The 25757-nt window shown below is 53.6% G+C and overlaps 11 protein-coding genes across 11 annotated transcripts; 4 read left to right on the top strand and 7 right to left on the bottom strand.

Moving 5' to 3' along the window:
- The first annotated feature begins 1032 nt into the window (after positions 1–1032).
- BU25DRAFT_75172 (uncharacterized protein) lies at positions 1033–1764 on the top strand. Its single transcript, XM_033712082.1, has one exon. It carries the CDS (start codon positions 1073–1075, stop codon positions 1682–1684), a length of 612 nt encoding a protein of 203 aa, XP_033561108.1. The 5' UTR covers positions 1033–1072; the 3' UTR covers positions 1685–1764.
- Positions 1765–2058: 294 nt separating this feature from the next.
- On the bottom strand, positions 2059–4119 carry BU25DRAFT_449077 (zinc/cadmium resistance protein-like protein). Its single transcript, XM_033709621.1, has 3 exons — positions 3820–4119; positions 3681–3767; positions 2059–3631 (listed from the first exon to the last, which is right to left on the bottom strand). Exons 1-3 carry the CDS (start codon positions 3943–3945, stop codon positions 2339–2341), a joined length of 1506 nt encoding a protein of 501 aa, XP_033561107.1. The 5' UTR covers positions 3946–4119; the 3' UTR covers positions 2059–2338.
- Positions 4120–5559: 1440 nt separating this feature from the next.
- BU25DRAFT_422243 (uncharacterized protein) lies at positions 5560–5913 on the bottom strand (the record flags this gene model as incomplete). The annotated part of the gene is made up of 1 exon (XM_033708139.1): positions 5560–5913. The coding sequence occupies one exon, from the start codon at positions 5911–5913 to the stop codon at positions 5560–5562; it is 354 nt and encodes a 117-aa protein (XP_033561106.1).
- Positions 5914–6081: 168 nt separating this feature from the next.
- BU25DRAFT_75162 (uncharacterized protein) lies at positions 6082–7287 on the bottom strand. Its single transcript, XM_033712081.1, has one exon. The coding sequence runs from the start codon at positions 7143–7145 to the stop codon at positions 6300–6302; it is 846 nt and encodes a 281-aa protein (XP_033561105.1). The 5' UTR covers positions 7146–7287; the 3' UTR covers positions 6082–6299.
- Positions 7288–8159: 872 nt separating this feature from the next.
- Positions 8160–9823, bottom strand: BU25DRAFT_394324 (NADH dehydrogenase I, D subunit). The gene is made up of 2 exons (XM_033704733.1): positions 9083–9823; positions 8160–9033 (listed from the first exon to the last, which is right to left on the bottom strand). The coding sequence occupies exons 1-2, from the start codon at positions 9755–9757 to the stop codon at positions 8275–8277; spliced, it is 1434 nt and encodes a 477-aa protein (XP_033561104.1). The 5' UTR covers positions 9758–9823; the 3' UTR covers positions 8160–8274.
- A 143-nt stretch (positions 9824–9966) lies between these two features.
- BU25DRAFT_449075 (DNA-directed RNA polymeras-like proteines I and III subunit RPAC1) lies at positions 9967–11352 on the top strand. Its single transcript, XM_033709620.1, has 3 exons — positions 9967–10032; positions 10085–10189; positions 10256–11352. Exons 1-3 carry the CDS (start codon positions 9994–9996, stop codon positions 11237–11239), a joined length of 1128 nt encoding a protein of 375 aa, XP_033561103.1. The 5' UTR covers positions 9967–9993; the 3' UTR covers positions 11240–11352.
- On the bottom strand, positions 11345–12861 carry BU25DRAFT_369381 (uncharacterized protein). The gene is made up of 2 exons (XM_033703928.1): positions 12429–12861; positions 11345–12353 (listed from the first exon to the last, which is right to left on the bottom strand). The coding sequence occupies exons 1-2, from the start codon at positions 12552–12554 to the stop codon at positions 11637–11639; spliced, it is 843 nt and encodes a 280-aa protein (XP_033561102.1). The 5' UTR covers positions 12555–12861; the 3' UTR covers positions 11345–11636.
- Positions 12862–13550: 689 nt separating this feature from the next.
- On the bottom strand, positions 13551–14643 carry BU25DRAFT_459166 (ATP synthase F1 gamma; the record flags this gene model as incomplete). Its single annotated transcript, XM_033710257.1, has 4 exons — positions 13551–13730; positions 13780–13859; positions 13912–14498; positions 14612–14643. The coding sequence occupies 4 exons, from the start codon at positions 14641–14643 to the stop codon at positions 13551–13553; spliced, it is 879 nt and encodes a 292-aa protein (XP_033561101.1).
- A 613-nt stretch (positions 14644–15256) lies between these two features.
- On the top strand, positions 15257–18722 carry BU25DRAFT_369378 (DNA topoisomerase 1). Its single transcript, XM_033703927.1, has 5 exons — positions 15257–15532; positions 15721–15950; positions 16003–17844; positions 17895–18344; positions 18395–18722. The coding sequence occupies exons 1-5, from the start codon at positions 15487–15489 to the stop codon at positions 18527–18529; spliced, it is 2703 nt and encodes a 900-aa protein (XP_033561100.1). The 5' UTR covers positions 15257–15486; the 3' UTR covers positions 18530–18722.
- A 1218-nt stretch (positions 18723–19940) lies between these two features.
- Positions 19941–22113, top strand: BU25DRAFT_411438 (NAD dependent epimerase/dehydratase family protein). The gene is made up of 6 exons (XM_033706550.1): positions 19941–20213; positions 20262–20482; positions 20550–20711; positions 20764–21324; positions 21373–21640; positions 21691–22113. Exons 2-6 carry the CDS (start codon positions 20437–20439, stop codon positions 21767–21769), a joined length of 1116 nt encoding a protein of 371 aa, XP_033561099.1. The 5' UTR covers positions 19941–20213; positions 20262–20436; the 3' UTR covers positions 21770–22113.
- Positions 22114–23761: 1648 nt separating this feature from the next.
- Positions 23762–25573, bottom strand: BU25DRAFT_491827 (glycoside hydrolase family 17 protein). The gene is made up of 2 exons (XM_033711595.1): positions 25289–25573; positions 23762–25194 (listed from the first exon to the last, which is right to left on the bottom strand). The coding sequence occupies exons 1-2, from the start codon at positions 25440–25442 to the stop codon at positions 23948–23950; spliced, it is 1401 nt and encodes a 466-aa protein (XP_033561098.1). The 5' UTR covers positions 25443–25573; the 3' UTR covers positions 23762–23947.
- Positions 25574–25757: the final 184 nt, after the last annotated feature.

Genomic DNA, 25757 nt, shown 5'->3' with positions numbered 1-25757 from the left:
TGGAAGAACAGGATGAAGTTCAGAGATCCGGACACCTGAGCTCCAGCGAGCGGCTGTTCTCCTCCATTTAACTCAGCTCCCCCTCCTCTAACATCCCGTAGACGTTCGCTTCAGACCGAGGCCAAGGTCCCAAGCTCGGACAAGCAACGATGTAACGTCTTGATAGTGTTTGCGCTAACTGCAACCGTACAAACGTCCGGGTGGAAGAAAATCGAAGCTTTCGCGAAAGGCTTAAGCGCGCCACGATCCGCACCACACTCGCTGCCCGATTCGCCACGCCCACGACCACCTTCCAGAAGCGGGCTGCAAGCCTGGTGATCTTACGTTCATGATTTCGAAAACGCGTTGGTCTGGCGTTGATGCCGAAGTGCCGGGTTGTTGATAGTGAAACAAAAGATAAGTGGCTTGATTATCTGCAGGAACCCCAGAATTTGTATTGGTAAATGCGCGCATGTAACGCCAGTCCATCTTTGTGCCATGGCAGGCGAGCAGTCACAGCTCGATAGATAGGGACGTCCGGAATCTCTGCGCCTCCAACATCATTCTCGCCTTCGAAATCCGCGTCGAACCTGTGACTCCCTACACAGAATCCAGAGCACCATGCCGTGAAGAAATTTGCTCTGCCGAATCCACACCGGGAATCTCTCGGTACCAACCAATCTCCCAGCCCGAGAGTTTCGCATCTGGTCAGGGACTCGAGTCTCGGACGCGGCCGAAGGCATTTCTCATCTCGCCACAAAACCACACACAGCGCGCGCCCACTACCTGCGGGTACGTGTGATGTACAGGTACAAGTCCACATCGCCGTGCGGTCAGCTCACCTTCGGCAAGAACCCACCGGCGTGCTGAGCATATCCCCGTCGCCACGTGCTTTGTAATATCACTCCACCATGGACATGTACACATCGCACACTCGTGCTGTGACTCCCAGGTCAGAATTTGTATGTTTTGTAGACTACACAGCGATGTCGGCGCATAGTGTGTCCATTGTACGAGATAAATCTGGAGACATGCTGGTCTCGACGCAAACATCAAAGTGCACACACCTCTACAAAATTATCATGCTCGTGTCATGTCCACCAGATTCGTGTCTAAGTACGCGGTCATCCTGCAGTCACCATCCCCTCGAGTGCTTCGACAATCCCTTCCCCATCCCCTAACGCTTCGCTCCCACCATCACAACCCGCTCACCCCAACTTTCCACCTCCATCCCCTTCCACCCGCTCTAAAGCCGCTGTTGCGACCTCGTATTTCATCCGCGCGCCAAAGTAGCCGACCCACATGCAGTATCGTTATGGTAATGCCAAGCTCCTTCCTTTTCGCGGAAGGCGGTGTTAAGCTTTCTGGGCCCACAGACTTGCTGTATCCCTGTCCTAACCCCGGTTCTCCCAGCCTTCTGGATTGCGATCCAGTTGCGTGCATGAACACTCTCAAGAGTCGCGACTTGGTATTATATCCACAGTTTGTGAGTGGAGTCAGGATGGGTAAGGGACGCCCTGCATGTGAAGATACGACTTCTGGAGGCAGAGACAACCACTCCCTGCACGACGATGCGTATCACTCCACTGCACGATTCTTAGCACAACATTCTGACCTGCATCTCGAAGCACCTTCTTTCCATTCAGACCAATCAAACAAATGTTGGCAGATAACAGGCCTTCGCTTGCGCGGCTGTGCCGCATAAGCTTATTTGATGTGCTGGGCGGCAGTTGTGAATGACTCTTGTACCGCGGCATCAGCACGCGGACAATGCGGTGAGAGTGTCAAACATGGAGATTTGAGATTGCGAGCGGACATTGGATTGTGGAGAGCAGAGATAAGAATACGAGAAGGAAAAGGCATGGATCAGGTGTGCTTCTCGACACCTATATGAGCGAGTTGTGTGCTCCGCGGCCACCAGATGGTGTGCGATGTATATGAGGCTCGATCGACCCCCTCTTGATGCGCGTTGAGCCGTGTGACTACTGCTGTCTTTGTGTGGTCAACATTCGATGTGCCTGATAAGTCACCTCGCACCTGCATCATTCATTGGATCACGCATACCCAGCATGATTGCATCAAGATTGTACAAAGATGGTATTGTGCTTCTTGTGGCCGTTTCGTTTATACTTTTGGTGTCACGCAACCTCTTGTAATGCGGGCAAAGGCAGTCCAACCCACCGTCCGACCTGAGCCTGTGTAATCATACGCCCCTCTACACTTAGAGTGCCACCCAAGCAGTGTAACACATACATAACGATAGGAAATAGCACGCTAATACGTGTGTGGGTAATCATGTAAGAATGAAAAGGAAAGTATCGTACAAGTATCGACAAATGTTCAGAACGAAAGGGAAATATTAGGCTGATGAGCCATTGCTGCCCTTGCAGCCCTTCTGTCCAGGTTCACAGCACTGCTTTGCGTTGCCGCAGCTGTCTGGGCACTCAAGTAGACAAGCCTCTGGCTCCTTGACACTTGGTGCTTTAAAGTCTGTGGCTTCGTCTTCTGAGCCAGCGGCCGAGTGGTCGTGTGTTGCGTCGAGGCAGAACTCGGGCTGAATGGTAGAGGAGTGGATGCCATACTCATGTAGGCATTCGCGGACCTGGCGAGCAAGGGTCATGTAGCGTGCTGAGCCTTCGCCCTTGAAGTCAAAATCGACCTGTACATGGAGCGAGGCGATCAGCTTGGTGTCAGAAAGCTGCCAGACGTGCAGATGATGGCATGAGATGATGCCGTTGAGATCATTGATGTCCTCCTTGATCTCGTCGATAGACAAGTTCTCGGGAACGGCTTGCAGCAAAATGCGGGACGCAGCCTTGCAGAGCGGAATGGCCGAGAGGAGAATGATGACTGTGATAACGAGAGAAACAAGAGGGTCGGCGTAGAACCTCCACCAAAAGTCGGTGAGCCAGATGAACAAGGCTGTTGCAATAACACCAACGTTGCCCAGAGCATCACCCAAGACGTGGAGGAAAACGCCGCGCATGTTCAAGTCGCCGTGAGAGTGTCCGTGTCCGCCGCCAGCTTTCTGGTCCTTTGGTTTTGCGTGGTTATGGCTCTTGTGGTGATCCTTCTTCGGTACGTGCGAGTGCGAGTGGCCGTTGCTCTTGCCTAGGAGAGCAGTCTGCTCAGTAGGCTGGTCATCACCGCTCTCGCTGACATCAGCATCGTCAACGTCCTGGCGAGAAGATTCAATGATGCTGTTCCTGAACGACGAAGGGTGTACGTAGATCTCATCGAGAGTAGAGTATCCCTGGGATCCAGATCGAACGTGGCGGTGGCCACGCTTGCCAGAGGCCGACTTGCGGCGCGCTCGTGGAGCCTGCGCAGAGCTGCTCTCTTCATGGTCATGGCCGTGTGCGTGATCGTGCGCCTCACTTCCGTGCGCATGTCCTTCCTCGGCGTGCGAATGCTCGTCACCATGCCCGTGCGAGTGGCCACCTGGCCCATGGCTGTGTCCGACGTCGTGGAAGAGTACGAGACCGACGAGGTTCGAAGCGAGACCGAGAGAGCCGACAATGAGAACAAGTTTGGGCTGCGACACTTCCTGGGGCTCAACGAATCGCTGGATAGCTTCGAGGAAGATAGAGAGACACAGTGCGACCAGGAAAACGCCGTTTACGAGAGCACCGAGGGTTTCTGCACGTTGCCACTATATCGTGTCAGTACAGTTTCAGCTTCAGCCTCAACGCTTTACTCACCCCGTATGTGTATTTCTTTGAATTAGTCTTCTCGTTGGCGACCTTCACTGCCCAGAGTCCGACAAGGAGCGATATGACATCGTTCAGCTGCGCTAATGTTAGCTACGTCCCCTCCCAACACGAAGCTGAGCTGCCATACCATGTGGAACGAGTCGGCGACCAGAGCCAGCGAATGCACCGCATATCCCACCACCAGTTCCAGTAGGAAGAAGGCCGAGTCGATACCCAGCAGGATCATAATGCGCGTCGATTTGGAGAGCCCCATGTTTGCAGTATCGGAGCGCGCGCTCGTGTGACTGTCGATGTGCGAGGGATATGTAGGGCCGTCGCGGCCAGGGTCTTCACGGGCGACTCAGAGACGAGGAGAATGAGGCTCTTTTGAGAGGTGAGTGCGGCGTGGCGGTGGGGATGCTAGACAGTTCACAGGTGAGAGTCGCGATGCACGGATGGGCGATCCCATAAATGCATGCACGGGGCGCCACTTCCTCTCTGCCCGATTGCGTCAAGGCTCACGCCTTCCCCAATTCATCATCTCACGTATCAGCCTCGGGTGTGCACAATGATCCAGCCAAGACAAATAGTTTGGCACTCCTCTCACACACTTCCATCTTGGCAATTCAACATCAAACATCCTCTCGCACCTGCCAGACTGCTCGCGTGCTCAGCTTGGTCAGCAGCGGCGAGAGGAACTTGCTCAGGCGTCCATCGTATGCAAAATCAAATTCTGCGTTCTAACGAAAAGGAGTGGAGGTCGTGTGAGGGGCCAAGTGAATCCATCAATCCAAGCACGGGGAGCCGCATCCGCACAAGCGATCCACATGTTTGCTTTGCCATTTGCGGGCCTTTGCCGTGCCGCCAAACGTCCCAACGTCCCAACGTCCAGACGTCGTACAAATTCCTAATTGTGTTGACCATTCGGCCGTGGTCTTCGAATCGATTACTGAGGTGCCACCCGGAGATATACCATCGTGGGAACAGATGCTACCGAGAGGACTACAGCGTTTCTGCCTACTGAGCCAGGAAAGTCTTCTCGAGCATTTATTTGAGACCCTTGTTTCCCAGTCGTGTATCCAAAACTCTCAATAGGCACAAGTATGGATGTCATGTGTAGTGTTGTTACTATCTGAGCTACGGTTTGTGTGGAGGAAACCACTGTGAGGACTAGGATGGATTAGGGCTAATGCGACAATAGATCCAAGATGACATAGGTGCTAGGTGATGTACACCGGGCATCAACAAAAACGATTAGACTTGCGGTGTACACCCTTGCAAAAGAACGTCCTGAACCGAGTTTTCAGAGAGACCAAGCACTAACTTCATGATATCGTTCTTGCCCAGGTCCATCCTAATCGTGCGGTATTCCCTCGAGGTACATTGGAATCCTCAGGACTGCTCTTGCGGCTTCCTTCCCAAAGTGCAATCTAAGGGGGGGGGGGGGGGTTATCACCTTTGGCAGTCATGGAGACGAACCATGAATGCACATCGTCTTCACAAATATGGCCACGTGGATCAAAAGCGACTCGAAGGAGCAACACCAAGACCTTGAGTCAAGCGAGAACCCACAACGAGACTTCAAAATACCCACTCGTCATCCAAAAGAGGCAGCTCGAGGATTCGAACCATCATGGTACTCAACACACTGATCATCGAGGCGAAGGCTGCTGATCAAGATCTATCGAAAACACCCATGATGTTCATGGCTTGTTAGGCTCAAGTCCTTTGGAGGAAACCCCGAGCAAAGCTTTCTCTTTGGTAAATGTCAAGCTCTTGACCTTGGACCAGAACAGTCCCAGCCCGCCAAGCGCTTCTTCGAGCGATGAATCTGTTCCCATGCCCAGGTCCGCTAAAACCTCGGACAGTATGTGGCCCGAAGCGCTGGTCATGTTGCAGTGTTATCGTTGTAGCCCCATCCGCGCAGTTTCTCGGCCAAGCCGCCATCGAGAGGAGATACAGCAGTACCTGTCGTGAAGCCGTACAGCGTTGCTGCGGTAGCGTCGTTGGATGGCATGCCGTCGAGGAGCTTGGTACCGCGGTCGACGGCGTCGCTCCATTTGTCTGCGGCGATGATGACGGTGCTGTTGGAAGAGAATACGGGAGCTGTGCCGGCATTTTGACCATCGTTGAGATGGAACGCGAGATCTTGACGATGTATGCTAGGGTTTCGGCCTGGTACGACTTTTGCGTTCACGAGAGCTACTAGAAAGTGAAGTTCGAGTGTAAGAGCGTACTTCATTTTTGATGGTGGCGCGGTAGAGGTTAAGCTGTATGAGCTACGTGTGTGAACAGAGGGCTGCGTTATGAATTGGCAGATCTCAATTGATGTCCAAGTTCATGGAGAGTGAAGTGAGGGCTTACTGTTTGGAAGAACGCTAGTCACTGATCACTTCGCCTACGGAGCGAAGCCGTTCAACAGCATAGGAAGGGCTTGGAATGGACAAGTCAAATTGGTACGACAGCAAGAAAGTCTCAATTGCGCCATACGAAATTCCAAACATGAAGCATCTACGGGATCGGAGCCTATCCATCATCAAAAGACATAGCAGCTGGTGACCCGCCACACTTTGATCACAGAACTAGCCGATACATACCCAGCCAGATCCACTGAGCGATCGACACCCTTTAGTAGTCGTTGTCGCGCCTCGAGCTACCATAGCTAGACTCCTCGCGGTCGTTCCTGCTGGATCCGTACGAATCGTTGTTGTCATTGCCATAGCTCGACTTCTTCGAGCCATACGAATCATTGTCATCGTTGCCATAACCCGACCTGTTCGACCCGTCATTGCCATAGCCGGACTTCTTGGATCCATACGTGTCTTCGCTGTCATTGCTGCCATAGCTCGACTTCTTGGATCCGTACGAGTCTTCATTGTCGTTGTCGTAGCTTGACTTCTTGGATCCATAAGTGTCCTCGTTGGAGTCGTTGTCGTTGTAGCTGCTCGACTTCTTGTTGGTTCCATACGAAGCCTTGTCGTTGTTGCCGAATTCATTCAGCTTCTCAGAGCTAGGCAAGTTCTCGTTGTCGTTTCCATAGCCAGAAGACTTGTTGCTTGAGTACCCATCGTCGTTGTTTCCGTAGCCACTGTTGCCGCTGTCGTTCTTCGATCCGAAAGCGCCAGATTGGTCGCCGAAGCTCCTGTGCCTGGTGCTGTCGCTGGAGTCTAGAGTGTCGTTGTTGTCAACCCCGAAGCCGGACTCCTTCCTCTGCCGGCCATAGGAATCATCGTCATTGTTGCTGCGGCCAACACCACCGGAGAAGGTGCTGTCGTTGGTGCCGTAACCCGACTTCTTATTGGAGTAGGAGTCGTTGTCGTTGTCGTTGTCGTCTCCAAAGCCGCTCGACTGCTGGTTTGTGTGGGAATTGTCGTTGCGGCTTGAGGAGTACTCATCATCGCGGTCACGGTTGCCGTAGCCAGAGCTGCGGTCCTCACCGTAGGACGAGTTGTCGCGGTCGTTGTTGTAAGACATGTTCAAATGAATTTGGTGTCTTGAAGGAGACTAGTATGACTGAAGATTGTTGGTAGGGTTGTGATCAGGAAGTTGGTGTTGTGTTGATGTCCTGTCACAGTTGAACGATGCCCCCTTCTTATAGCTCTTCCTCAAGACTGGCAAGCCACATTGGAAGCAAGATTTCAGATATTGTCCCAAAACGATATGTACCGCATCAGACCCCGCAGTTGGTGGAGCAGGCCCATACTACGAACCCTGTCAAGCTGAGCGTCATGGGCGACTGCGCCACAGATTGCTCCAGATGCACAGAAGTACTCCATTTGGGCGATGGTGCACGATAGCTTCGGCCAAAGTCGACACCACAGCTGCAATGGCGAGCATGTTTACGGTGCTGCGCCATGAGACTTTGCAGAGAACCACATCAGCCTTACCGATTTCGCAGTATCATCCGCACCCTCCATCATTGTTCGCCGAAGTAGGGCAGAATATGCTCGCCATCACACTGGATCTGGCGCAATCTACCTTGAAGTTGGTGGAGTTGCGAGCATCAAATCGGTGCGATATCAAGATGTTGATGGGCATAGTGGGGTAGATCCTCGGAGGGAGCGAAGAGCGAATGATGCCATGAGGATCGAGCACGGGACGGGACGGGATGGCCGGTGTCATCCCCTGCACGAGCACTCAAGAAACGGCGAATCCATGTGAGCAAGAATCAAGGTTAAAGGCCACTGCAAAGTTCGAAGCGATAGGTGGATTGAAGAGAGATGGCTCAAGGGAACGTTGGAGGTGTAACGGTGTTCCAAGGTTCAGATAAGCGTCAAGCCAAGCCTGATGAGCACAAGGGTACAGACTTTCGTACGGGCTTGGTACGGGCAACCGCGTTTCTGAGGGCAGGCGCCATCGAGCCAGCATGTTAGGAGACTGTCAATCGCAGACTACAAGCTCATACTGGTCGCTCGAAAGCTAATGAAATCCGGCTCGTCACGCATGAATGAAGAGCAAATGCAAGGCAGTTAGCAAGACAAGAGACATACTGAACATGCAAACGTTGATTGACTTCAAAAAGAAAAAGTAGGGGTACAGTATGTACAGCCAGCCGCCTGGTATCTCAAGCTAGCACAATTCATTTTGTTCTAACCACCATCCTTTACCTGTCAACTTCACCGAACACCAAATCCATAGTGCCGATGATAGCGACCGCGTCAGCGAGCAAATGCCCTCTCGAGATCTGGTCCATGCAGGCCAAGTGTGCGAATCCAGGTGCCCTGATCTTGCACCTGTACGGCCTCTCGCTACCGTCCGAGACAAGGAAGACACCCATCTCTCCCTTGGGCGCCTCAATGGCACTGTAGGTCTCACCGGGTGGCACTGTGTAACCCTTGCTGAAGAGCAAGAAGTGGTGGATGAGGGCCTCCATGTTCTCCTTCATGGCGGCACGAGGCGGAGGGGCAATCTTGTAGTCCTCGACCTTGATGGGGCCAGCGGGCATGTCGTTCAAGCACTGGTGGATGATGCGGAGGGACTGGCGGAACTCCTCCATACGGCAGAGGTAGCGGTCGTAGCAGTCACCGTTGACGCCGACGGGAACATCAAAGTCGACCCTGTCGTATGCGTCGTACGGCTGCGACTTGCGGATGTCCCAGGGGACACCGGATCCTCGGAGCATGACGCCAGAGAAGGAGTAGTTGATGGCATCGGCGGCAGAGACGACACCAACACCCTTGGTACGGCCGATCCAGATACGGTTGTCAGTCAACATCTCCTCGGTCTCGTCAATGCGGTCACCGAACTGGGTAGCCCACTGGTAAATGTCGTCGAGCAGACCGATGGGGAGATCCTGCGACACACCACCGGGGCGGACGTAGGCGGCGTGGAGACGGGCGCCAGAGACACGCTCGTAGAATTCCTGCATCTGTTAGCTCTCGTGCACCTTAATGCAGCGACGAAGTGCGCACCATAAGCTTCTCACGCTCCTCGAAGCCCCACAGGAAAGGTGTGAGGGCACCAACATCCATGGCGTGGGACAAGACGGACATGAGATGGTTCAGGATCCTGGTGATCTCGCCGAACAAGGTACGGATGTACTTGGCACGGATGGGGATGTCGACGTTCAGCAGCTTCTCAACAGCAAGGGAGAAGCACTGCTCGTTGGTCATCATGGAGACGTAGTCGAGACGGTCGAAGTAGGGCAGGGCCTGCAGATATGTTCGGTACTCGATGAGCTTCTCCGTGCCGCGGTGCAGCAGTCCAACGTGGGGGTCGGCCCGCACAATCTCCTCTCCGTTGAGTTCGAGAATCAGACGCAACACGCCGTGGGCGGCGGGATGCTGGGGCCCAAAGTTGACTGTGTAGTGACGAATCTTGCGCTCGCTGTGGACGTCGCCATCCTCCTCGAGCGCCGCCTGGTCCTCTGCGTTCTCGGGCTCGATGGGGCGGCTGAAGTCCTCAGTGGTGGGGACCATGCGCATGCGCTGGCTGTCCTCGACCTCAGCATAGCGGCGGGCGACGGTTGTCGACAGGGAGCGCGCAATTGGCCGTGTAGGGAGGGCGGTTCGGAGCTGTGGGCGGGCGGCGTTCAGGCACACACGCTTCGCGGCGTGGCCGGCCAGACGCGCGATGGAGACGGGCATGGTGGGTAAGGCTCGCTGGTCGTGCCCTTGTGAAGCCTCAATGGGCGTGTGGAGTGGGGATTGAGGGCGTGGCGGTGGTGAAGCTCTACCAAAATCGCACCGTCATACAACTTGTCGTGCTTTCGATTGGCCCGCGCGTCGGCGCTTGGCAGTCGTCTTCTTGCCGATGGCTATCAAAAAGTTTCGAGAGCTGCCCGCGCCGGGACCTCGAACTCCAGCAGCAAAGACACACTAACATGGCTCTCCCCAGTTCTGCCGTGCTGGCCGAGCGCAAGGCATGTTTGCGACCAAGACTGCATGTTTCCAATTTGCTAATAGTGTCTGTAGAAGCTCCATGTCGGCGCTGAAATTGTTCAGAACCAGCAGTCCACAGACTTCCCAGGACACTGGCCAGGCGAGAACCATGAATGGGACCTGGACTACTTCAAGGAGGTTTGTAGAATGACACAGAGTCTTCCTTTCTCCTTTGGAGGAAGTGAGTGCTAACCGCTCCCGCAGAACTTCAAGGTCCAGTTCCACGCCCGCCCCACGCCCTACGACTCCTCCTTCTCGCTCTCTGGCCTCGACACCTCTGTCGCAAACGCCTTCCGCCGCATTCTGCTCTCCGAAATTGCCACTCTCGCCATCGAAGACGTCTTCATCTACCAGAACACCTCCATAATCCAGGACGAAGTGCTCGCCCACCGCCTGGGCCTGATCCCCCTCTGCGGCGACCCCAAGGGCCTGGAGTGGATGAAATGGTACGTCAAGCCGAGCGACGACGACGAAGGCTCTGGCGGCCCCTCGGACTTCAACTGCGCAATCCTGCACCTGGACGTGGAGTGCAGCTGGCAAGAAGGCGGTCTGCAGCGTGCAGTAGCCGGCGAGACCGACCCCGATAAACTGTACATCAACCACTCCGTCTACGCCAAGGACCTCGTTTGGGCACCGCTGGGCAAGCAGTCGGAAATGTTCGACGCCGCGCAACCGATCCGCGCCACGAACCCCGACATCCTGATCGTAAAGATGCGTCCGGGGCAGAGAATCACACTGACCATGCACGCCATGAAGGGCATTGGTCAGGACCACGCCAAGTTCTCCCCCGTCGCGACGGCATCCTACCGCCTCATGCCGACCATCGACATCCTGAAACCGATTGTCGGCGCCGACGCAAAGAAGTTCGCGCGCTGTTTCCCCAAGGGCGTCATTCGTCTCGACAAGATCACCGATGAGGAGGCCGCTGTGGATCCTGAGTTGAGCGGGCACGAGGGCGAGAACAAGGCCGTGGTTGACAAGCCCATGAATGATACTGTGTCGAGGGAGTGTCTGAGGCACCCGGAGTTCAAGGACAAGGTGAAGCTTGGGCGGGTGCGGGATCATTTTATTTTCCGCGTTGAGAGCACGGGGCAGATTGAGAGTGATGAGCTGTTTTTGGAGAGCGTGAAGGCGTTGCGGATCAAGGCGCAGAGGATAAAGAGGGGGTTGGATGAGATGATGAAGTAGACGCCGAACGGAAGCGAGGAAGATAGTGATGAGGCTGTTTGCATTGCAAGGCGTTTTGGGAGGCTGGAAAAGTCACGATATCATGGGTGCCTGTGAGATAGATGGATCGATTGAATCTTGGACGTCTTGATTCTACATTCTCTGTGCTGTCTTATGCAGTCTGGTCATACTTCTCGAACTATGCTACATTACGAATACTAATACAAGTGGTGAAGAGAAAACTGGTTGTCAACAGCCAGCAAAAACGCTCACCGTGCAAATGGCACAAAGATGAACAATCGTAGAAACGTAGATCCGCAACATGCGAACAGAGCAGAAGAGCCACAGCATCTCCCTCTCAAAACGGGGCAACGAAATAGAACAAATGCACAGTCCTCACAAGCTCATGTTGGCAGGTTCAGTCCTCCAGCTCAGCAAGCGCCTCACAACACAGTGTCTGCACACTGCTCGGATCAAAGCGTGGCCGAAACTTGATATTCCTCCGACTCTCCCTCGCAGCTTCCACGGCAGCATCGTCGTCTTCCACTTCATCGACACTGATCGACCGACTATGCCTCGCAGCTTTAGCTTTGGTCGGCGACGGTCTCGGACTCGGCATTGTAAAGCGCACCGTCGGCACACTCGTCCTATGCTTCTGCTCCCGCACGTCAGCGAGGTGGTCCTCGATCATGCGCACGAACGATGCGATGTTGGCGGCGAAGTAGAACTGCTGGGGTGTTTGGGGTCGGGGCGTTGCTGTTGTCGTTACAGCATGACTTTTGGTTCTGGGAAGGGTCTCGTCAGAGGCCTGTGGTATGGGTTTCTTTGGTGACATGTATAGGTAGTCATCTTCGTCGCCGAGCGATGTGGCGCTGGATGCTACGCTCCTGTTTGAATATATGGAGCTGCGTCGGCACGAGTATGGAGATGGTAGGGCGGATATTGATGAGTTCGGGGACCAGGGATCGCATTGTGTTGGTGATTGGAGTGAGGAAAGAGCGAGGATGGCGGTGTTGTAGTGCAGTTCTGCCAGACTGAGCTCCTTCCAGCGGTTCTTTAGTGTTGCTTCTCGGGCCAGAGTGTCGTGAGAAAGTGCTGTGTAGAAGTTCAGATGTGCCAGGTGGAGAGGGTGCGTCTGACAGATGTTAGATTCATTTCAGGATATGCTGCATGTATAAATGCTCGAGCATGTGCCGTTGATTGCACTTACCTGATCATGTATTTCGCTCAACAACAGTTCGCCAAATTTGGCGCATTGTGAATAGTGTCGACTGGCATATAAGCTCTTCAAAGCTGCCATCTTTTCTTTCAACTCGCGGTATCGTGCCTCGTCCATCGTTTCGTCGCGTCGCGTCGCGTAATAGTGTCGTTCGTTGGGAAGTCGTCAAGGTGCCAGCCGAGGAAAGAACAAAGAAAGATAGGTGGGACAGGTCGAAACTTCAAGGAAAAAGAACGACAGAGCCCAGCTTCAACAATGGCAGAGGCTGGAGATAATGAAGTAATAATTGCAGACTAGCTGCGAAAAAACCACGCTTGACGATGGTGCATGCAAGAGATCGCGTTCGACCCCGCGAACTTTGGGATGATGTCAAAGGTTTGCTGCAGGGCTGATGCAGGGAAAGTGGCTAGCTGGTGAACGGGAAGATTATAAGCGATAAGAAAGGCAACGAGATCTCCAACGCGCGTGCAAAGCTAGAAATAATGCACCATATTATAGCTTGAACCTGATCAGATGTCACCGCTAGGGTATGCAGGCCGAGAGGGGCGGTTGTTTCAACGGCTGCACCATGTTTCATACCTAACGAACGTCTGCTCCGGCGAGGAACCAATTCCTATTTGAGCGAACTGGCATTGTTACTATTGGCTGCATGGTGTCTATCTTAGCCTGAAGATGCACAAGGTTCTTTGAGCTAAGGTGAACGTTTCAACCGTCCTTGAGTCGCAGAAACGACGTCTCGTCTACCTTGCTTTGTAGGTCACGCTCACTGCGACCGAATGCGACACTGACTCATCTTCGACCATGCGTTGCGAAAGCTCGACAGTCGTCTGGAGAAGATGCGCATATTCATGAGAGCGACTCTGGAGGAAAATAGACTTGGAAAGAACGGCGAGCAGGAGTTTCAGACCCGGATCTTCGACCGAGGACGCGGGACGCAGGACGAGAGCACTCGATTTCGAGCAAGATGGACAGCTAAACACAACACAGACGAATGTGTGAGAACGAGCTTACAGTTGCTTAGCAGGGTGACAAATGAGCTATGAACAGTACTTATTCTACACGGCGCAACTGTGCCAAATGTTCGGGATATCTAGTCTACCACTGTTACAGTCTCTACGACTCGGAAGCAGCCGCACCAGTAATAATCTCGACGAGTTCGCCAGTAATGACGGCTTGACGGGTACGGTTGTACAGAATCTGGAACTTGTTGATCATGTCACCGGCGTTCTTGGAGGCGTTGTCCATGGCGTTCTGGCGCGCGGACTGCTCGCAAGCGTGGCCCTCAGCAAGTGCCTGTGTGTTGTCAGTATGTTGTTTGCGCTGCCTAACTTAAGCTACGTACCCAGTAGAGGGAGTTGGCAAGAGCGTACTCGCGGAGGTTGGGGAGAGCCTCGTCCTCGATCTCGAAAGCGGAGTAGTTGGCTATGGTCATGTCAGAATAACGATCCAGACCAGTATCTCCACTGTTACATACCGGACTGGGTGATGGCCTCCTGGGAGTAAGCCTCCTGGACAATGGCCTCGTAAGAACCAGCGTTGATGAAGCTATTGTAGACGATCTGGATGGAGGCGTAGTCGGTGGGGAGGAGCGAGATCTGGTCGGCAATGGCGGAGGCATCGGCGAAGGTAGGGATGTCCTTTCCGGCACCAGCGAAGCTGAGGACGAAGTTCTTTCCGTTGGAACGGGACAGCTGAGCCTTGCACTTCTCACCAATGACGGCGATGTCGGTATTGGGGGCCTCGAGAAGCATCTTGCGGACCTTCCTCGACATACCAGAGTGGATACCACCGCAGAGACCCTTGTCCGAGGAGCAGACAACGATCAATGTCTTGTTGCCGTTGTCGAGGGGCTTGGTCTCGGCGCTCTCAAAGACGGCGTTGGAGGTCTGGCCGTAGGTACGCGAGGTAGCCATGGCCTTCTGGGCGCGGGTGAGCTTGGTGGAGGCGACGACCTTCATGGTCTTGGTGATCTTCTCGATGTTGCGAATCGACTTGAGGCGACCCTCGATCTCACGGAGCGTGGCGTAACCAGCGGCATTGGTAGCGGTAAGGGTGGCGGGCCTGCAGACGCAAACGTTCAGTCAGCACTTGATGCAATTGAAGATGCAATGGACGCGGCCAGTGCAGTGCACAGCGGGCGTGGAAAAGCTGCGACGCCGGGGGGGGGTGCGTACCGGGCGACGGCGGCGGCCATGCCAGCCCTCATGGCGGGACGGGCAGCTCGGGACAGCATCATGGCGAGGAATTGGGATGAGTGGAGATGGCGACGGCCGGGTGATGGTGGTGAGCTGCTGTCTGTTCGAGCTTCACGATGTCGGGCGGAATCTGTTGCGCTAGCCGTGCTTTCCCAGAAAAGCACGTGACCAGCGCGTGCAGCATTGGAGAAGTGCGGAGCATGCGGGACGCTGCATCGCGAAAATCATGGCTACTCTGTCATTCGAAGAGAGGCTCGTCATCTAGTGTATCCTCTCCTGTAAATAACGCTTGACATTTGCAACCTAGAAAATGATGATTTTCTTGTGGTGTTGGTCTGAAAACAATGACTTTGGACATGGAAGGAGCAATATACAAGCGTTGAACGACGTGCAGTTGGTTGCCTTCACAAACTTGACCCTGCAGCCTACTCTGACTAGCAATGTTTCTCTAGGCGAGATGTCGTCTCCAAACATCTCTTCCACCGTGTCGAGTTCTTAGATGGTAAGGCGACTTTTGTGACAAAGATTCCTGCGCGATCATTTTAGTAAAGGCCGAAAAGCCCGTGCGCCGCGTCGAGCCCGCTGAAGGGAGGCTTCACATAAACCCCAGCATTCCTCTTTCTTCACGCATCTATCGTGCTCTCACCTCTTCCACCATCGCCTCCCTCGCTCTTAGACTAATCCTGCCGGGCGGTTGCTTCACTTTCGCACGCGCCTCATCACCGTTACAGCGCGTCTCTTGCGCCCGTTCATTCGGTTCCGCTAGAGCTTCTGCGTTCGCGCCGAACAAAGCTGATTCAACCGTTCTGTCCTTACGATACCCGCGACACCAACGCGTTCACATCGATTACACAATGTCCTCCTCAGACGACACGCCTCTTGTGAAGGCGAACAATGGAGGTGAGTTTGACCGCGCACAGCTTCATTTGCCTTACGTCCACGTCACGTAACACTTTACCTACGCGAGGATCGCCCAATCTTGCCATCGAAGGCTTCTCCACATCAAACTACATCATTCTATGCCTTTGGCGCGTGCCGCTAGAATTCCATCGTCCTTCAGCATTTTGCTAACCACCTTTACCATTCAGCAATCTCCAACGAAACCATCTCCAAAGTCGTCGATAAAGCCATGGACAAGCAGGTCCCAGCCAACGGCCATGTCGAGCCCGGCATCTCGATACGAATGGGCCCAGTGGACGATATGGACGTCGATGCGCCTAACGGCACTGCGAATGGAAAGCGGAAGTCTCGCGGCAGCATCCCAACCGCCAATTACAAGGAACAAAGCGGCTCAGACGATGACGATGACAAGCCACTGGTGGGTTGACGACTGGCTCCCTTAAACGATCGTGGCGCTAACTCTCCCACAGAGTAAGCGGCGCAGAACATCTCAGCAAGCAAAGCCTGCGCGAGACGACTCAGATTCCGAACTCAGCGACGTACCACTCAAGGCTCGGGCACTTCCTAAGGCTTCTGCGGAGCAGATTGGGGAAGACTCTGACTCTGACGTACCATTGACCACGAAGTTGGTCAAGAAGAAGGAATCCATCGAGAAGGCCGCTGCGAAGGAAGCCAAGGCCATTCGTACAAAAGAGAAGGCAGCACCGAAACGTAAACCTAAGGTTGAGAGCGAATCCGACGATGACATTCCCCTTGCGAAGAAGAAGGCACCAGCAAAGAAAGCCAATGGCGTTAAGAAGGAAGAGTCGGATTCTGATGCTCCACTTGCAAAGAAGCCGGCGGCGAAGAAGGCTAAGGCCAAGCCGGCGGCAGCTCCTGCGAAGAAGGGCAAGGCCAAGGTCAAGTCTGAAGAAGAAAAGCAGCAAGACCAGGATGCCGAAAACGAAGAAGAGGAATACCGCTGGTGGGAGGACACAGCGAAGGGCGATGGCACCAAGAAGTGGGACACTTTGGAACATAACGGTGTTGTTTTCCCACCCGAATACGAACCTCTGCCGAAAAACGTCAAGCTGGTGTACGATGGAGTCCCAGTCTCTCTGCACCCGGAGGCCGAGGAGGTTGCTGGCTTCTATGGAGGCATGCTCAACTCTACCCACAACGTCGAGAACCCCACTTTCAATAAGAATTTCTTTGAGGACTTTGTCGCCGTCCTCGACAAGACAGGGCATGGCAAGGACAAGGATGGCAAGACAGTCAAGATCAAAAAGTTCGAGAAATGCGACTTCAAGCCTATCTTCGAACACTTCGACGCCGAGCGCGCGAGAAAGAAGGCTCTTCCAGCAGCAGAGAAAAAAGCTCTGAAAGCTGAGAAGGATGAGATTGAGGCGCCATTCATGTACTGTATGTGGGACGGACGAAAGCAAAAAGTTGGAAACTTCCGAGTCGAACCGCCAAGTCTCTTCCGTGGTCGTGGCGAGCATCCAAAGACTGGTCGCGTCAAGAAGCGTGTGTTGCCCGAACAGATCATCATCAATATTGGCGAGAATGCAAAGGTACCAGCGCCACCCGCAGGCCACAAATGGAAGGAGGTCAAGCACGACCACGAAGGCACATGGCTCGCTATGTGGCAAGAGAATATCAACGGTGCTTACAAGTACGTTATGCTGGCTGCGAACTCGGACATCAAGGGTCAGAGTGACTTCAAGAAGTTCGAGAAGGCTCGCGAGTTGAAGAAGCATATCGATCGCATCCGAACAGACTACAAGAGGGAGCTCAAGTCTGAGAAGATGGTTGACCGTCAACGAGCCACTGCCATCTACTTAATCGATCAATTCGCGCTCCGTGCGGGTAACGAGAAGGGCGAAGATGAGGCAGACACAGTCGGTTGCTGCTCGTTGAAGTTCCAGCACGTGACACTGAAGCCGCCAAATACTGTCATCTTCGACTTCTTGGGTAAAGACAGTATCCGTTTCTACGACGAAGTGGAAGTCGATACACAGGTGTTCAAGAACTTGAAGATCTTCAAGAAGGAGCCAAAGACCACGGGCGACGACATCTTCGACCGACTGACCACTTCAGCTCTGAACAAGCACTTGACTAGCTACATGCAAGGTCTTACCGCCAAGGTCTTCCGTACTTACAACGCCTCGTACACTATGGCTAGGCTTCTCAAGGAGATGAAGGCCACAGGTACTATTCAGGAGAAGGTCAAGGCATACAACGACGCCAACCGTGAGGTCGCCATTCTGTGTAATCACAAGCGTACCGTCGCTGCCGGACACGCTGGCTCCATCGAAAAGATGCAAGATAGAGTAAGTTCACCGAGCACACTTAGTTACTGAATTGCCCTGACACACCACAGATCAATGGTCTTCGATACCAGCTATGGAGAACAAAGATGATGATGATCGACGTCGACCCCAAGATCAAGAAGAAGAAGGGCGCTGAGTACTTCGAGCGACCAGAAGACCTCGACTCTGAGTGGGTGAAGGCACACCAGGAAGCTGAAGTCGAAGAGCTGCGCCAGAAGATCACCAAGAAGTTCGAGAAGGACAACGAGAAGCTGGCAGCAGAAGGCGAGAAGGAGATGAAGCCCAAAGAGCTGGAAGAGCGTCTCGAGAAGGCGGATGAGCTTGCAGCCAAGTACAAGAAGGAGAACAAGACTGGCAAGGTAGAGGCCGAGGGCAAGGGGCCATCGATCGACAAGCTCGAGACAGGTGTCGACAAGCTGAACCAGCGCATTGAAAACATGAAGATTCAGATGGAGGACAAGGAGGGCAACAAGGAGGTTGCCCTGGGCACATCCAAGATCGTAAGTTCAAGCAATTAACCCGATCTGAAGCTTGTGCTGACCACTACCAGAACTACATCGACCCTCGTCTTACCGTGGTCTTCTCCAAGAAGTTCGATGTCCCCATCGAGCGCTTCTTTTCCAAAACACTTCGCGAGAAGTTTGACTGGGCTATCAAGTCCGTCGATGAAGATTGGGAGTTTTAGACACACAGCACGTCTTCGGACATCTTCATAGGGCTACCGTCGGGGCGCGGAAAAGCACGGTGGCTATGTACAACTTCTGTATGGTTCTTCAGCTGCATTCAGCTTATGCATTGCTTTCACTCAGCGAGCTTTCGGTCTCCTCGCTACATAGCGCAGACTTACTGCGCACCATATCTTCATGATAGACATCGATTTGCAATAATTCCTGATACTGCAGTATGTTCAACGGTCTTGCATCCCGCTTGTGACAAATCCTTCGATCGTGCATTGTGCAGCGGGACGATCAGCATTACTTGCAGCATCGTGCACGTGCATGCTTACAATCTCAGCATCATGATCGCCAATGAGGCTATCGGTGGAATATCGATCTCAACGTGATTACCGGCCTCACCACATGCACGAAGTGTGCAGGCGATCTGGTGTGCAGAGCCTGGCCTGAGCGTGTATACACCTGTTCCACAAATAAATGTCAGACACTGTTTGCACGTGGAAGGCTTCTGGAAACGGTGTCGAAAGACATGTATAGCAAACACCTTCAGATCAGGACAGTGCTCGGCTGCAGCACAGATCGCAGATCCACTGTGACATATGACACAATGAGCTCGTGGCCAGGTACGCGGAGACACTGATTCGTTGACCTCAAGCCATGTTTGAGAAGCAGCAGACTTTCATGGCCGCGACTCATGCCTCAGCGTTTAGGAAGGAGACTTCCGGCCAACATCGCTGGGCAGCTTCAGGCGCCCCGCAAGCGTCATCAGCGATTGTGTTTCTTCAGATCGCTTTTGGGTCTTGCTCCTGGCTTCACCGGAGAGCTGTTTGCGCTGCTGCAGGTGTAGTAGTCAGGGCAGAGGGTTTGCAGGGTGGATGCTGGTGCGAGATGGATACGACAGCTGAATCCTGAACCAAAATCGAAATATTTGATTGAACTGAGATCTTGGCGGTGCAAGAATGCTTGCTCTGAGGTTGGTCTGTTTGAAAGTAAGACGGTCTACTCATCTTGCATCGCTCACAGCACGTCTTCGATTGGCATGTCTCTTGATATGGCAGAAACTGCCCGCCCCTGAGCCCCATCCCAGAGTTGGGCACCTGTCATATGACTGACTTAGCAGTCCGGCCATCGAGGTTCAGGGAAGGTTCAGGGCTACGGGAGCGCGCCGTCGTTCTGCTTGGCTTCCGTTCGGTGCCAATGTTCATCACCCGCATCCCGTCCTGTGCACATGGCGTGGAAGACAATATTGGACGGCACTGCGTGTGCCGTGCTGCTGTGCAACAGACGGAGGTGGTCGCTTGCAAAACCTCGCGCTGTACCTGCAGGGCCATGACGGAGGTCAAGCCTGCCAGACATGTGATGCAAGTGGTGAACCACTCCAAGGCCTGCAATTCAAAAAGTAATGCTGGAACACTGTCGCGGCGCAAACACGATGAGATGCATGGCATCAGCCACAAGCTCCACAGTCCGCGGCGGGCGTGTCTTCCTTCCCGATCGAAACAATGCCTTTAATTTTGCTCCGAAAGAGTTGTCGTGGCCACGGATTAAATATTGGCTTTGGGCTCCCACCATTCCAGCGGTCTGCACGTCAATGAATCGCGCTCGTCAACTGAAAGTTGTATGACATCTGCGCCGCGGCATTCGATCTCTCTTGGACTACTCCTCCGCAGATTTCTCCGTCAAATTTGTAAAACTGTCAGTCACCCTTCCTGCCCTTCCTGAAAAGGTCTGACAGTTCCCAAGCACCAGATACCTATTCCTGCAGTCACGGCGCGGCCTAAGTCCTGAGCGTGGCGATCATTCACCAACGCTCATCTCCCGGGTTTGAGATTACAATAGCACACACAGCACACGACAATATCCACGAAAGAGCACTTGCGCTGGAAGCATAGTACTCTGAGCGTGTGCGCCTGCAAACATGTCTACCGAAGGGAAGCCAGCGGTCCTGATAATAGGCGGCCTGGGTACGTCACCCAACTGGGGATCCCCCGCATGCAGCTGCGACACGAGGGTCTAACAATGTGATCTCAGGCTACATCGGACGAAACCTCGCAAAATACATCCACGACAGTAACCTCGCCTCCGAAATCCGCCTTGTCGACAAACACCTGCCCGAGCTGGCATGGCTTGCGCCCGAGTTCAAAGAGGCATGTTCGAGAGAGCGCTTCATGCAGGCTGATGCCTCGCAAGAACGTGCGTGCCCCTCCATAGCAGCGACGAGTGCATGGACTGATACACGCAACAGGCTCACTAGCGCGCATATTCGACCGCGAAGGCGGCAAGGAATTCGACTTCGTATTCAACTGCGGCGGCGAGACACGCTTCTCACAAGACGACAAGGTCTATGAACTCCGATCCCACGCCCTCTCCATGGCTGTCGGCCGCGAAGCCGCAAAGCGCAAGGTCCAGTGTTTCCAGGAGCTCAGCACAGGCATGGTGTACAAGCCGGAGTCTGCGCCGCGCAAAGAGATGGATAAGTTGAAGCCGTGGAACAATCAGGCGAAGTGGAAGCTCAAGGCAGAGGAGGACTTGGCTAAGGTCGATGGGCTTAACCTGATGATTATGCGGATTGCGCACGTGTATGGGCCGTATACAGGGAAGTTCCTTAGCACGGCGCTGTGCATGGCGAGGGTGTATCAGAGCAAGGGGAAGGAGATGAGGTGGCTGTGGAAAGAGGATCTGAGAACGAACACAGTGCACATCGACGATGTAGTACGAGCGTTATGGACAGGCGCTGAGTGGTATGTCAAGCAGGCGAAGAAGACACCAGCGCCCATCTACAACATTGTGGATCACGGAAACACCTGTAAGTGGCCAAAGCTCTGGGCGGTGGACATGAGCTGACATGTAGTAGCACAAGGAGTCGTCGCCAAGATCATGCACGACGTTTTCAACATCGAGACTGGCTTCCACGGCACACTGATATCGGCATTTGCACGGCTTAATATGGACCACGTAGTTGATGAAGTCAACGATGAGACATTGGATCCGTGGGCAGAGTTGCAGAATGCAGCTGGAATCAGCCAGTCGACGCCTCTGAGTCCGTTCATGGAGAAGGAGTTGTTGAAAGACACAGATCTGAGCATGGATGGTAGTGCGTTCGAGAAAGACACAGGGTTCAAGTAAGTTACGCGATATCGATGCACGACCTTATACTGACGTGTGACATCAGGTATACACACGAGAAGCTCACAAAAAAAGGCGTCGAAGAGGTAATCGAAAGCTACAAGAGACAAGGCTGGTGGCCATGAGACAACATCTTTCTCTCCTTACTGATCGATACCCATTCAACATCACGACGCTTTCACGGCCGATATTCGCATGATCATACCTCTTCCGCCTCCGACTTTGTTTGCATCTTCAGGCTCTGACTACGGCAAGCTACGGCATTGCATGTTCTGCATCTTTTCGTATCTATCTCTTGCACGTTACTACTGTGTATAATATCTTTGCACCGTTGGACGTTTCGTTCGAGTTGTCTCTGGTGGTATCTTTTAGCTTTTAGTCTCGCTTTGTAATTACTGTTCGCGTTTTCGTTGTTGATTCTGCATGTCTGGCTTGAGATTACATACCCAAACCAAGCATTCGTATCTTATTCCTTGCATTCTTCGACTTGTAGATTTGGTAAGGCACAGTGACTCCAAGTAGAGTGAGGCTTTAGCACGTGGCCAGTCCTTCTCACAGTCCGAAGGAACTATGCTGGTGCTGGTGTTTATTGATGACGACAGAGAAAATGCGAATGCAAGTCCAACAACTTGCCCCGCACTATATTACTCTAAACATCTCAACCAGGAACGCTGACGCTTCTAGCAAACCCAAATTCCCTAGCTTCCACCTGCTCTTACGATCAACCCTGCGCACAGCAAGACGCAGCAGCACACACAGCTAAAACGCCCTGTTGTGTCAGTATCGACCCAATCATCCCCTTGGCTGGTCATGATTTACGTTCAACCTAGATGCCCTTGGTGAACCAATGTTTCAGCAGCTCAAAGCAAGCATCAGCACCCGTCAACGCCTTGAGAGACTCCAGGTGCTCGTTGGTCTCCGCAGCTTCATCGCCTAGCAGATCCACTAGCGCGCCTTCTGCCTTAAGGTTGTTATGGAAAGCCTGCGCGACCTTGCCCTTGCCACTCCCTCTTCTTCGTCTCTCCACCAGCAGCGACGCAGTTGCACCCAACACTGGGTCGTTGCGCAGTTATGTGTGAATGGATTTTGATATTTGGCTTGGTGAGTCCCCCTCAACAGCTAACAATGTCACCCCTCTAGGTTTCCATTCCCACCTGATTGGGCCTTTGCTCAGGATGCGCTCAATGCTCTCTTCACTTTCACACAGGATCCAGACTTGGGTGCTCTGATTAGCGGCACCGGCCGGCTCAGCAGACGGTGCAATACGTCGCTCATCATGACCGGTTGGTCAATGATGCAACTTGGACGCATTTGGAACTGCAGGAAGTCGACGCGTTTATCGAGCCCATCTGAGCACAATCTTTCCAACTCCAGACAACATCTAGACTAGAAGGTGAGTGTGCTGCGGGTGCTCTGCCTAGTGGTACCAGTTGGTGCAACGCGTTGCTCGTCATGATCGATTAGTCGATCATGCAACCTGGACGCATTTGGATAACAAACAAGCTTCGGCACGCTCCTCGCGTGCCCGACAGACCTGTTGATGATACTGTGCTGGTAGAGAGTCTGCCAATAGTCCCTCGCTACCGAGCAATGCCAGCGCTCTTTCGCCGGGGTGAAGAATCTTGGGGTCATTGCGAGCTGGCTCGTCTTGGCTTGTAGTGGCCGTCATCTTGACAGTCAGCATTACACTTGAGAGGATGGAGACGGGATGTCCATTCGAAAGGTGATTGTCGTGAGGGTGGCAAGTCCACCTGCGAACTACGTCAGCTACATACTCAGTCCGTTGTCATACGAGATCTTTTTTCATTGAATGCTCGTCTAGATGGAGAGCCTTGAAGAAGAAAGGCGACGTCCATTGTCTGCTGTCTCTTTGTATCTTTTTCTTCTATATTCCCGCCTGCCGCAGCAGTCGATGGAAAAGTGCTTGCCAAACAAATAATGTAAAAAAGTCTTTAGACGCAAACGATTTGAACCTAAGCAAAGAGATAGCACTCACGTCAGAGCCAGATGAATACGAGCGTCCGCAATCTACAGCTGTACAGCACAGACGTTATCTTCAGAGATTGATATCATAGTAAGATTAAGAAATTACACACTAAAGTATACCGGAGACCGTTGCTAAACTATCGACCGGGGTAGCCATCAAGAAGGGATATTCCAACCATAAACAAACATAAACACATAAACGTAGCGAGCATGTTGACTCGAGGTGCTCTGCAGACGATCTTACGGCGGCAGGCCAGAGAGATTCTTACTACTCTTCGACACCGTTACTCAGCTGTCCGCTCACCACCGCAAGACGCTTAGTACGAAAGGGCATCAGCACAGCCAAAGTGCTGCTCAACACCCAGCGCACCAGGGTGCTTCCACGGGTCATCCTTGAAGCTGAACAGACACGCCTCAGCACCGACCTTCTCAATGATCTTCTTCATAGCCTCCTTCTGCTCGGCAACACCAGCAACCGCCTTGCCGTTGTTGTTACCCGCGCTGGGCCAGCCAATCTCAGAAATGTACTTGCCCTTGGCGGCTGCCTCAGGGCACACCTTAGCAGCCTGTTCGAGCTGCTGTGCGGCAAAGTCACCAGCCATGTCGGGCGAGATGGATGCAGTGAAGTACGGGTGGACCTGCACGGTGAAGACGTCGATGTGGCTGCACAGCGCGGCGCCCTTCTCCTCCCAGGTACCAACGGGCTCGGTGGTGGTGATGGCGATGTCCTTGGGGAAGCCGGCGCCCTGGAGCGTCTCGCGGACGTGGTCGATGTACGAGGCGAGCTCGTCGGGGCCGCAGTTGTTGTTAAACATGCACTCGTTTCCGACGATGACCATGGCGATGCCATCCTTGGGCGCATTGTTCTTGATGTCGTCGAGCTGGTCGTTGGCGTACTGAGAGAAGGGGCCCTTGCCGCCGCTGCCGCCGGCCTCGAGGAAGATGCCGTAGATGATCTTCAGGCCGTGCTCCTGGCAGGCAGGGACGACGTACTCGAACACACCGCAGTCGGTGCTGTAGGAGCGGATGGTGGTGAAGCCAATGTCGGCGATTTGCTTGATGTCAGACTTGATGTCGGCCTCGGTCTTGCAGTTGCCATCAGGAGCGTAGGGAGTGTAAGTCATAGCCCACTTGTTGCCATTGGTGACGATGCGGCCACCAGAGCTGTAGCTGCCGGTGGGCTTGGGCTTATCCGCAGCCTTGGAGCTGCTAGGAGCAGGCTTGGGTGCATCGACAGCCTTGGAGCTGCTAGGGGCGGGCTTAGGAGTGTCAACAGCCTTAGTGGGGATCTCGGGAGTGGCAGGCTTAGAAGGCTGTGGAACCTCTTTCGAGGACTGGCTGACTGCTGGCTTGGTTGGGTACTCAAGAACTGCCGGCTTAGATACCTCTGGAACAGCCGGGACGGTAGGGTAGACTGGCTGGGAAGCCTCAGGTGTCTTGGTGGAGATCACGATGGGAGTGTAGATAGAGCTGGCCTTCTCGCCCTCAGTGCACGAGGTCGAGGTCTCCGCGGCAGGAGTAGAGTGCTCATATATGGCAGTGGTGTTGGGCACAATCGAGGGCACTGAAGCATGTCAGTTGTCGAAGTCACTTAACGTAATCCGCCTCTACTCAAATCACAAGCGTCCAAGTCTTGCTACGAAAGATAGATTACATACGGGCGTGAACGTAGACAGTCGTGTAGACTGTGCAGACTTCGTCCTTAACGGGCTCGTATGCGCCACGGCGCATGTGGAACCCAGCGTGGTTCTTGTGCTCAAAAGCAGCAACGGACGCGACAAGCGCCGAAGCAGCGACGATGGAGGCCTTCATCTTGATTCAAGATGGGGACAGAACCGGTTTTCTTTTATGTTTATCCGCTGAAAGAGTGAAGCGGTGTGGTAGTAAACGAGTGGCTGGGCACGGAGGCCGTTGAACTTTGCTTACGAGGCTGTTGATGCGTGCGAAGCCTTGCGTAGGAAGCAAAGCAAGCATGCAACCGGGGAACAGAGGCCTTTTGATGGACTTACCATGATCCCGTGGGCACGGTTGCTGCCATGCATCGAAGGCGTTAGGATAGGGGTCCATGATATTAAACCTGGAAGATGCAGGTACACATGCGGTAAAACGTCGTTATTGGGTCACTAG

The sequence above is a fragment of the Macroventuria anomochaeta genome, assembly GCF_010093625.1.
Source record: "Macroventuria anomochaeta strain CBS 525.71 unplaced genomic scaffold BU25scaffold_19, whole genome shotgun sequence".
NCBI lineage: Eukaryota > Fungi > Ascomycota > Dothideomycetes > Pleosporales > Didymellaceae > Macroventuria > Macroventuria anomochaeta.
This window is presented reverse-complemented; position numbering and strand designations above follow the sequence as displayed.

What these genes read in the sequence shown, in the direction of transcription:
- BU25DRAFT_75172 (XM_033712082.1), top strand. Translation starts at nt 1,073, where the DNA reads ATGTCCACCAGATTCGTGTCTAAGTACGCGGTCATCCTGCAGTCACCA.
- BU25DRAFT_449077 (XM_033709621.1), bottom strand. Translation starts at nt 3,945, where the DNA reads ATGGGGCTCTCCAAATCGACGCGCATTATGATCCTGCTGGGTATCGAC. An exon ending in TCGCCGACTCGTTCCACATG is followed by an intron (nt 3,768 to 3,819) that starts GTATGGCAGCTC and finishes ACATTAGCGCAG; the next exon opens with CTGAACGATGTCATATCGCT. An exon ending in CAAAGAAATACACATACGGG is followed by an intron (nt 3,632 to 3,680) that starts GTGAGTAAAGCG and finishes GACACGATATAG; the next exon opens with TGGCAACGTGCAGAAACCCT.
- BU25DRAFT_75162 (XM_033712081.1), bottom strand. Translation starts at nt 7,145, where the DNA reads ATGTCTTACAACAACGACCGCGACAACTCGTCCTACGGTGAGGACCGC.
- BU25DRAFT_394324 (XM_033704733.1), bottom strand. Translation starts at nt 9,757, where the DNA reads ATGCCCGTCTCCATCGCGCGTCTGGCCGGCCACGCCGCGAAGCGTGTG. An exon ending in AGGAGCGTGAGAAGCTTATG is followed by an intron (nt 9,034 to 9,082) that starts GTGCGCACTTCG and finishes TAACAGATGCAG; the next exon opens with GAATTCTACGAGCGTGTCTC.
- BU25DRAFT_449075 (XM_033709620.1), top strand. Translation starts at nt 9,994, where the DNA reads ATGGCTCTCCCCAGTTCTGCCGTGCTGGCCGAGCGCAAG. An exon ending in CCGTGCTGGCCGAGCGCAAG is followed by an intron (nt 10,033 to 10,084) that starts GCATGTTTGCGA and finishes TAGTGTCTGTAG; the next exon opens with AAGCTCCATGTCGGCGCTGA. An exon ending in ACCTGGACTACTTCAAGGAG is followed by an intron (nt 10,190 to 10,255) that starts GTTTGTAGAATG and finishes CCGCTCCCGCAG; the next exon opens with AACTTCAAGGTCCAGTTCCA.
- BU25DRAFT_369381 (XM_033703928.1), bottom strand. Translation starts at nt 12,554, where the DNA reads ATGGACGAGGCACGATACCGCGAGTTGAAAGAAAAGATGGCAGCTTTG. An exon ending in TGAGCGAAATACATGATCAG is followed by an intron (nt 12,354 to 12,428) that starts GTAAGTGCAATC and finishes AACATCTGTCAG; the next exon opens with ACGCACCCTCTCCACCTGGC.
- BU25DRAFT_369378 (XM_033703927.1), top strand. Translation starts at nt 15,487, where the DNA reads ATGTCCTCCTCAGACGACACGCCTCTTGTGAAGGCGAACAATGGAG. An exon ending in TCGAAAAGATGCAAGATAGA is followed by an intron (nt 17,845 to 17,894) that starts GTAAGTTCACCG and finishes GACACACCACAG; the next exon opens with ATCAATGGTCTTCGATACCA. An exon ending in CCCTGGGCACATCCAAGATC is followed by an intron (nt 18,345 to 18,394) that starts GTAAGTTCAAGC and finishes GACCACTACCAG; the next exon opens with AACTACATCGACCCTCGTCT.
- BU25DRAFT_411438 (XM_033706550.1), top strand. Translation starts at nt 20,437, where the DNA reads ATGTCTACCGAAGGGAAGCCAGCGGTCCTGATAATAGGCGGCCTGG. An exon ending in CCTGATAATAGGCGGCCTGG is followed by an intron (nt 20,483 to 20,549) that starts GTACGTCACCCA and finishes ATGTGATCTCAG; the next exon opens with GCTACATCGGACGAAACCTC. An exon ending in TGTGGATCACGGAAACACCT is followed by an intron (nt 21,325 to 21,372) that starts GTAAGTGGCCAA and finishes GACATGTAGTAG; the next exon opens with CACAAGGAGTCGTCGCCAAG.
- BU25DRAFT_491827 (XM_033711595.1), bottom strand. Translation starts at nt 25,442, where the DNA reads ATGAAGGCCTCCATCGTCGCTGCTTCGGCGCTTGTCGCGTCCGTTGCT. An exon ending in GACTGTCTACGTTCACGCCC is followed by an intron (nt 25,195 to 25,288) that starts GTATGTAATCTA and finishes GACATGCTTCAG; the next exon opens with TGCCCTCGATTGTGCCCAAC.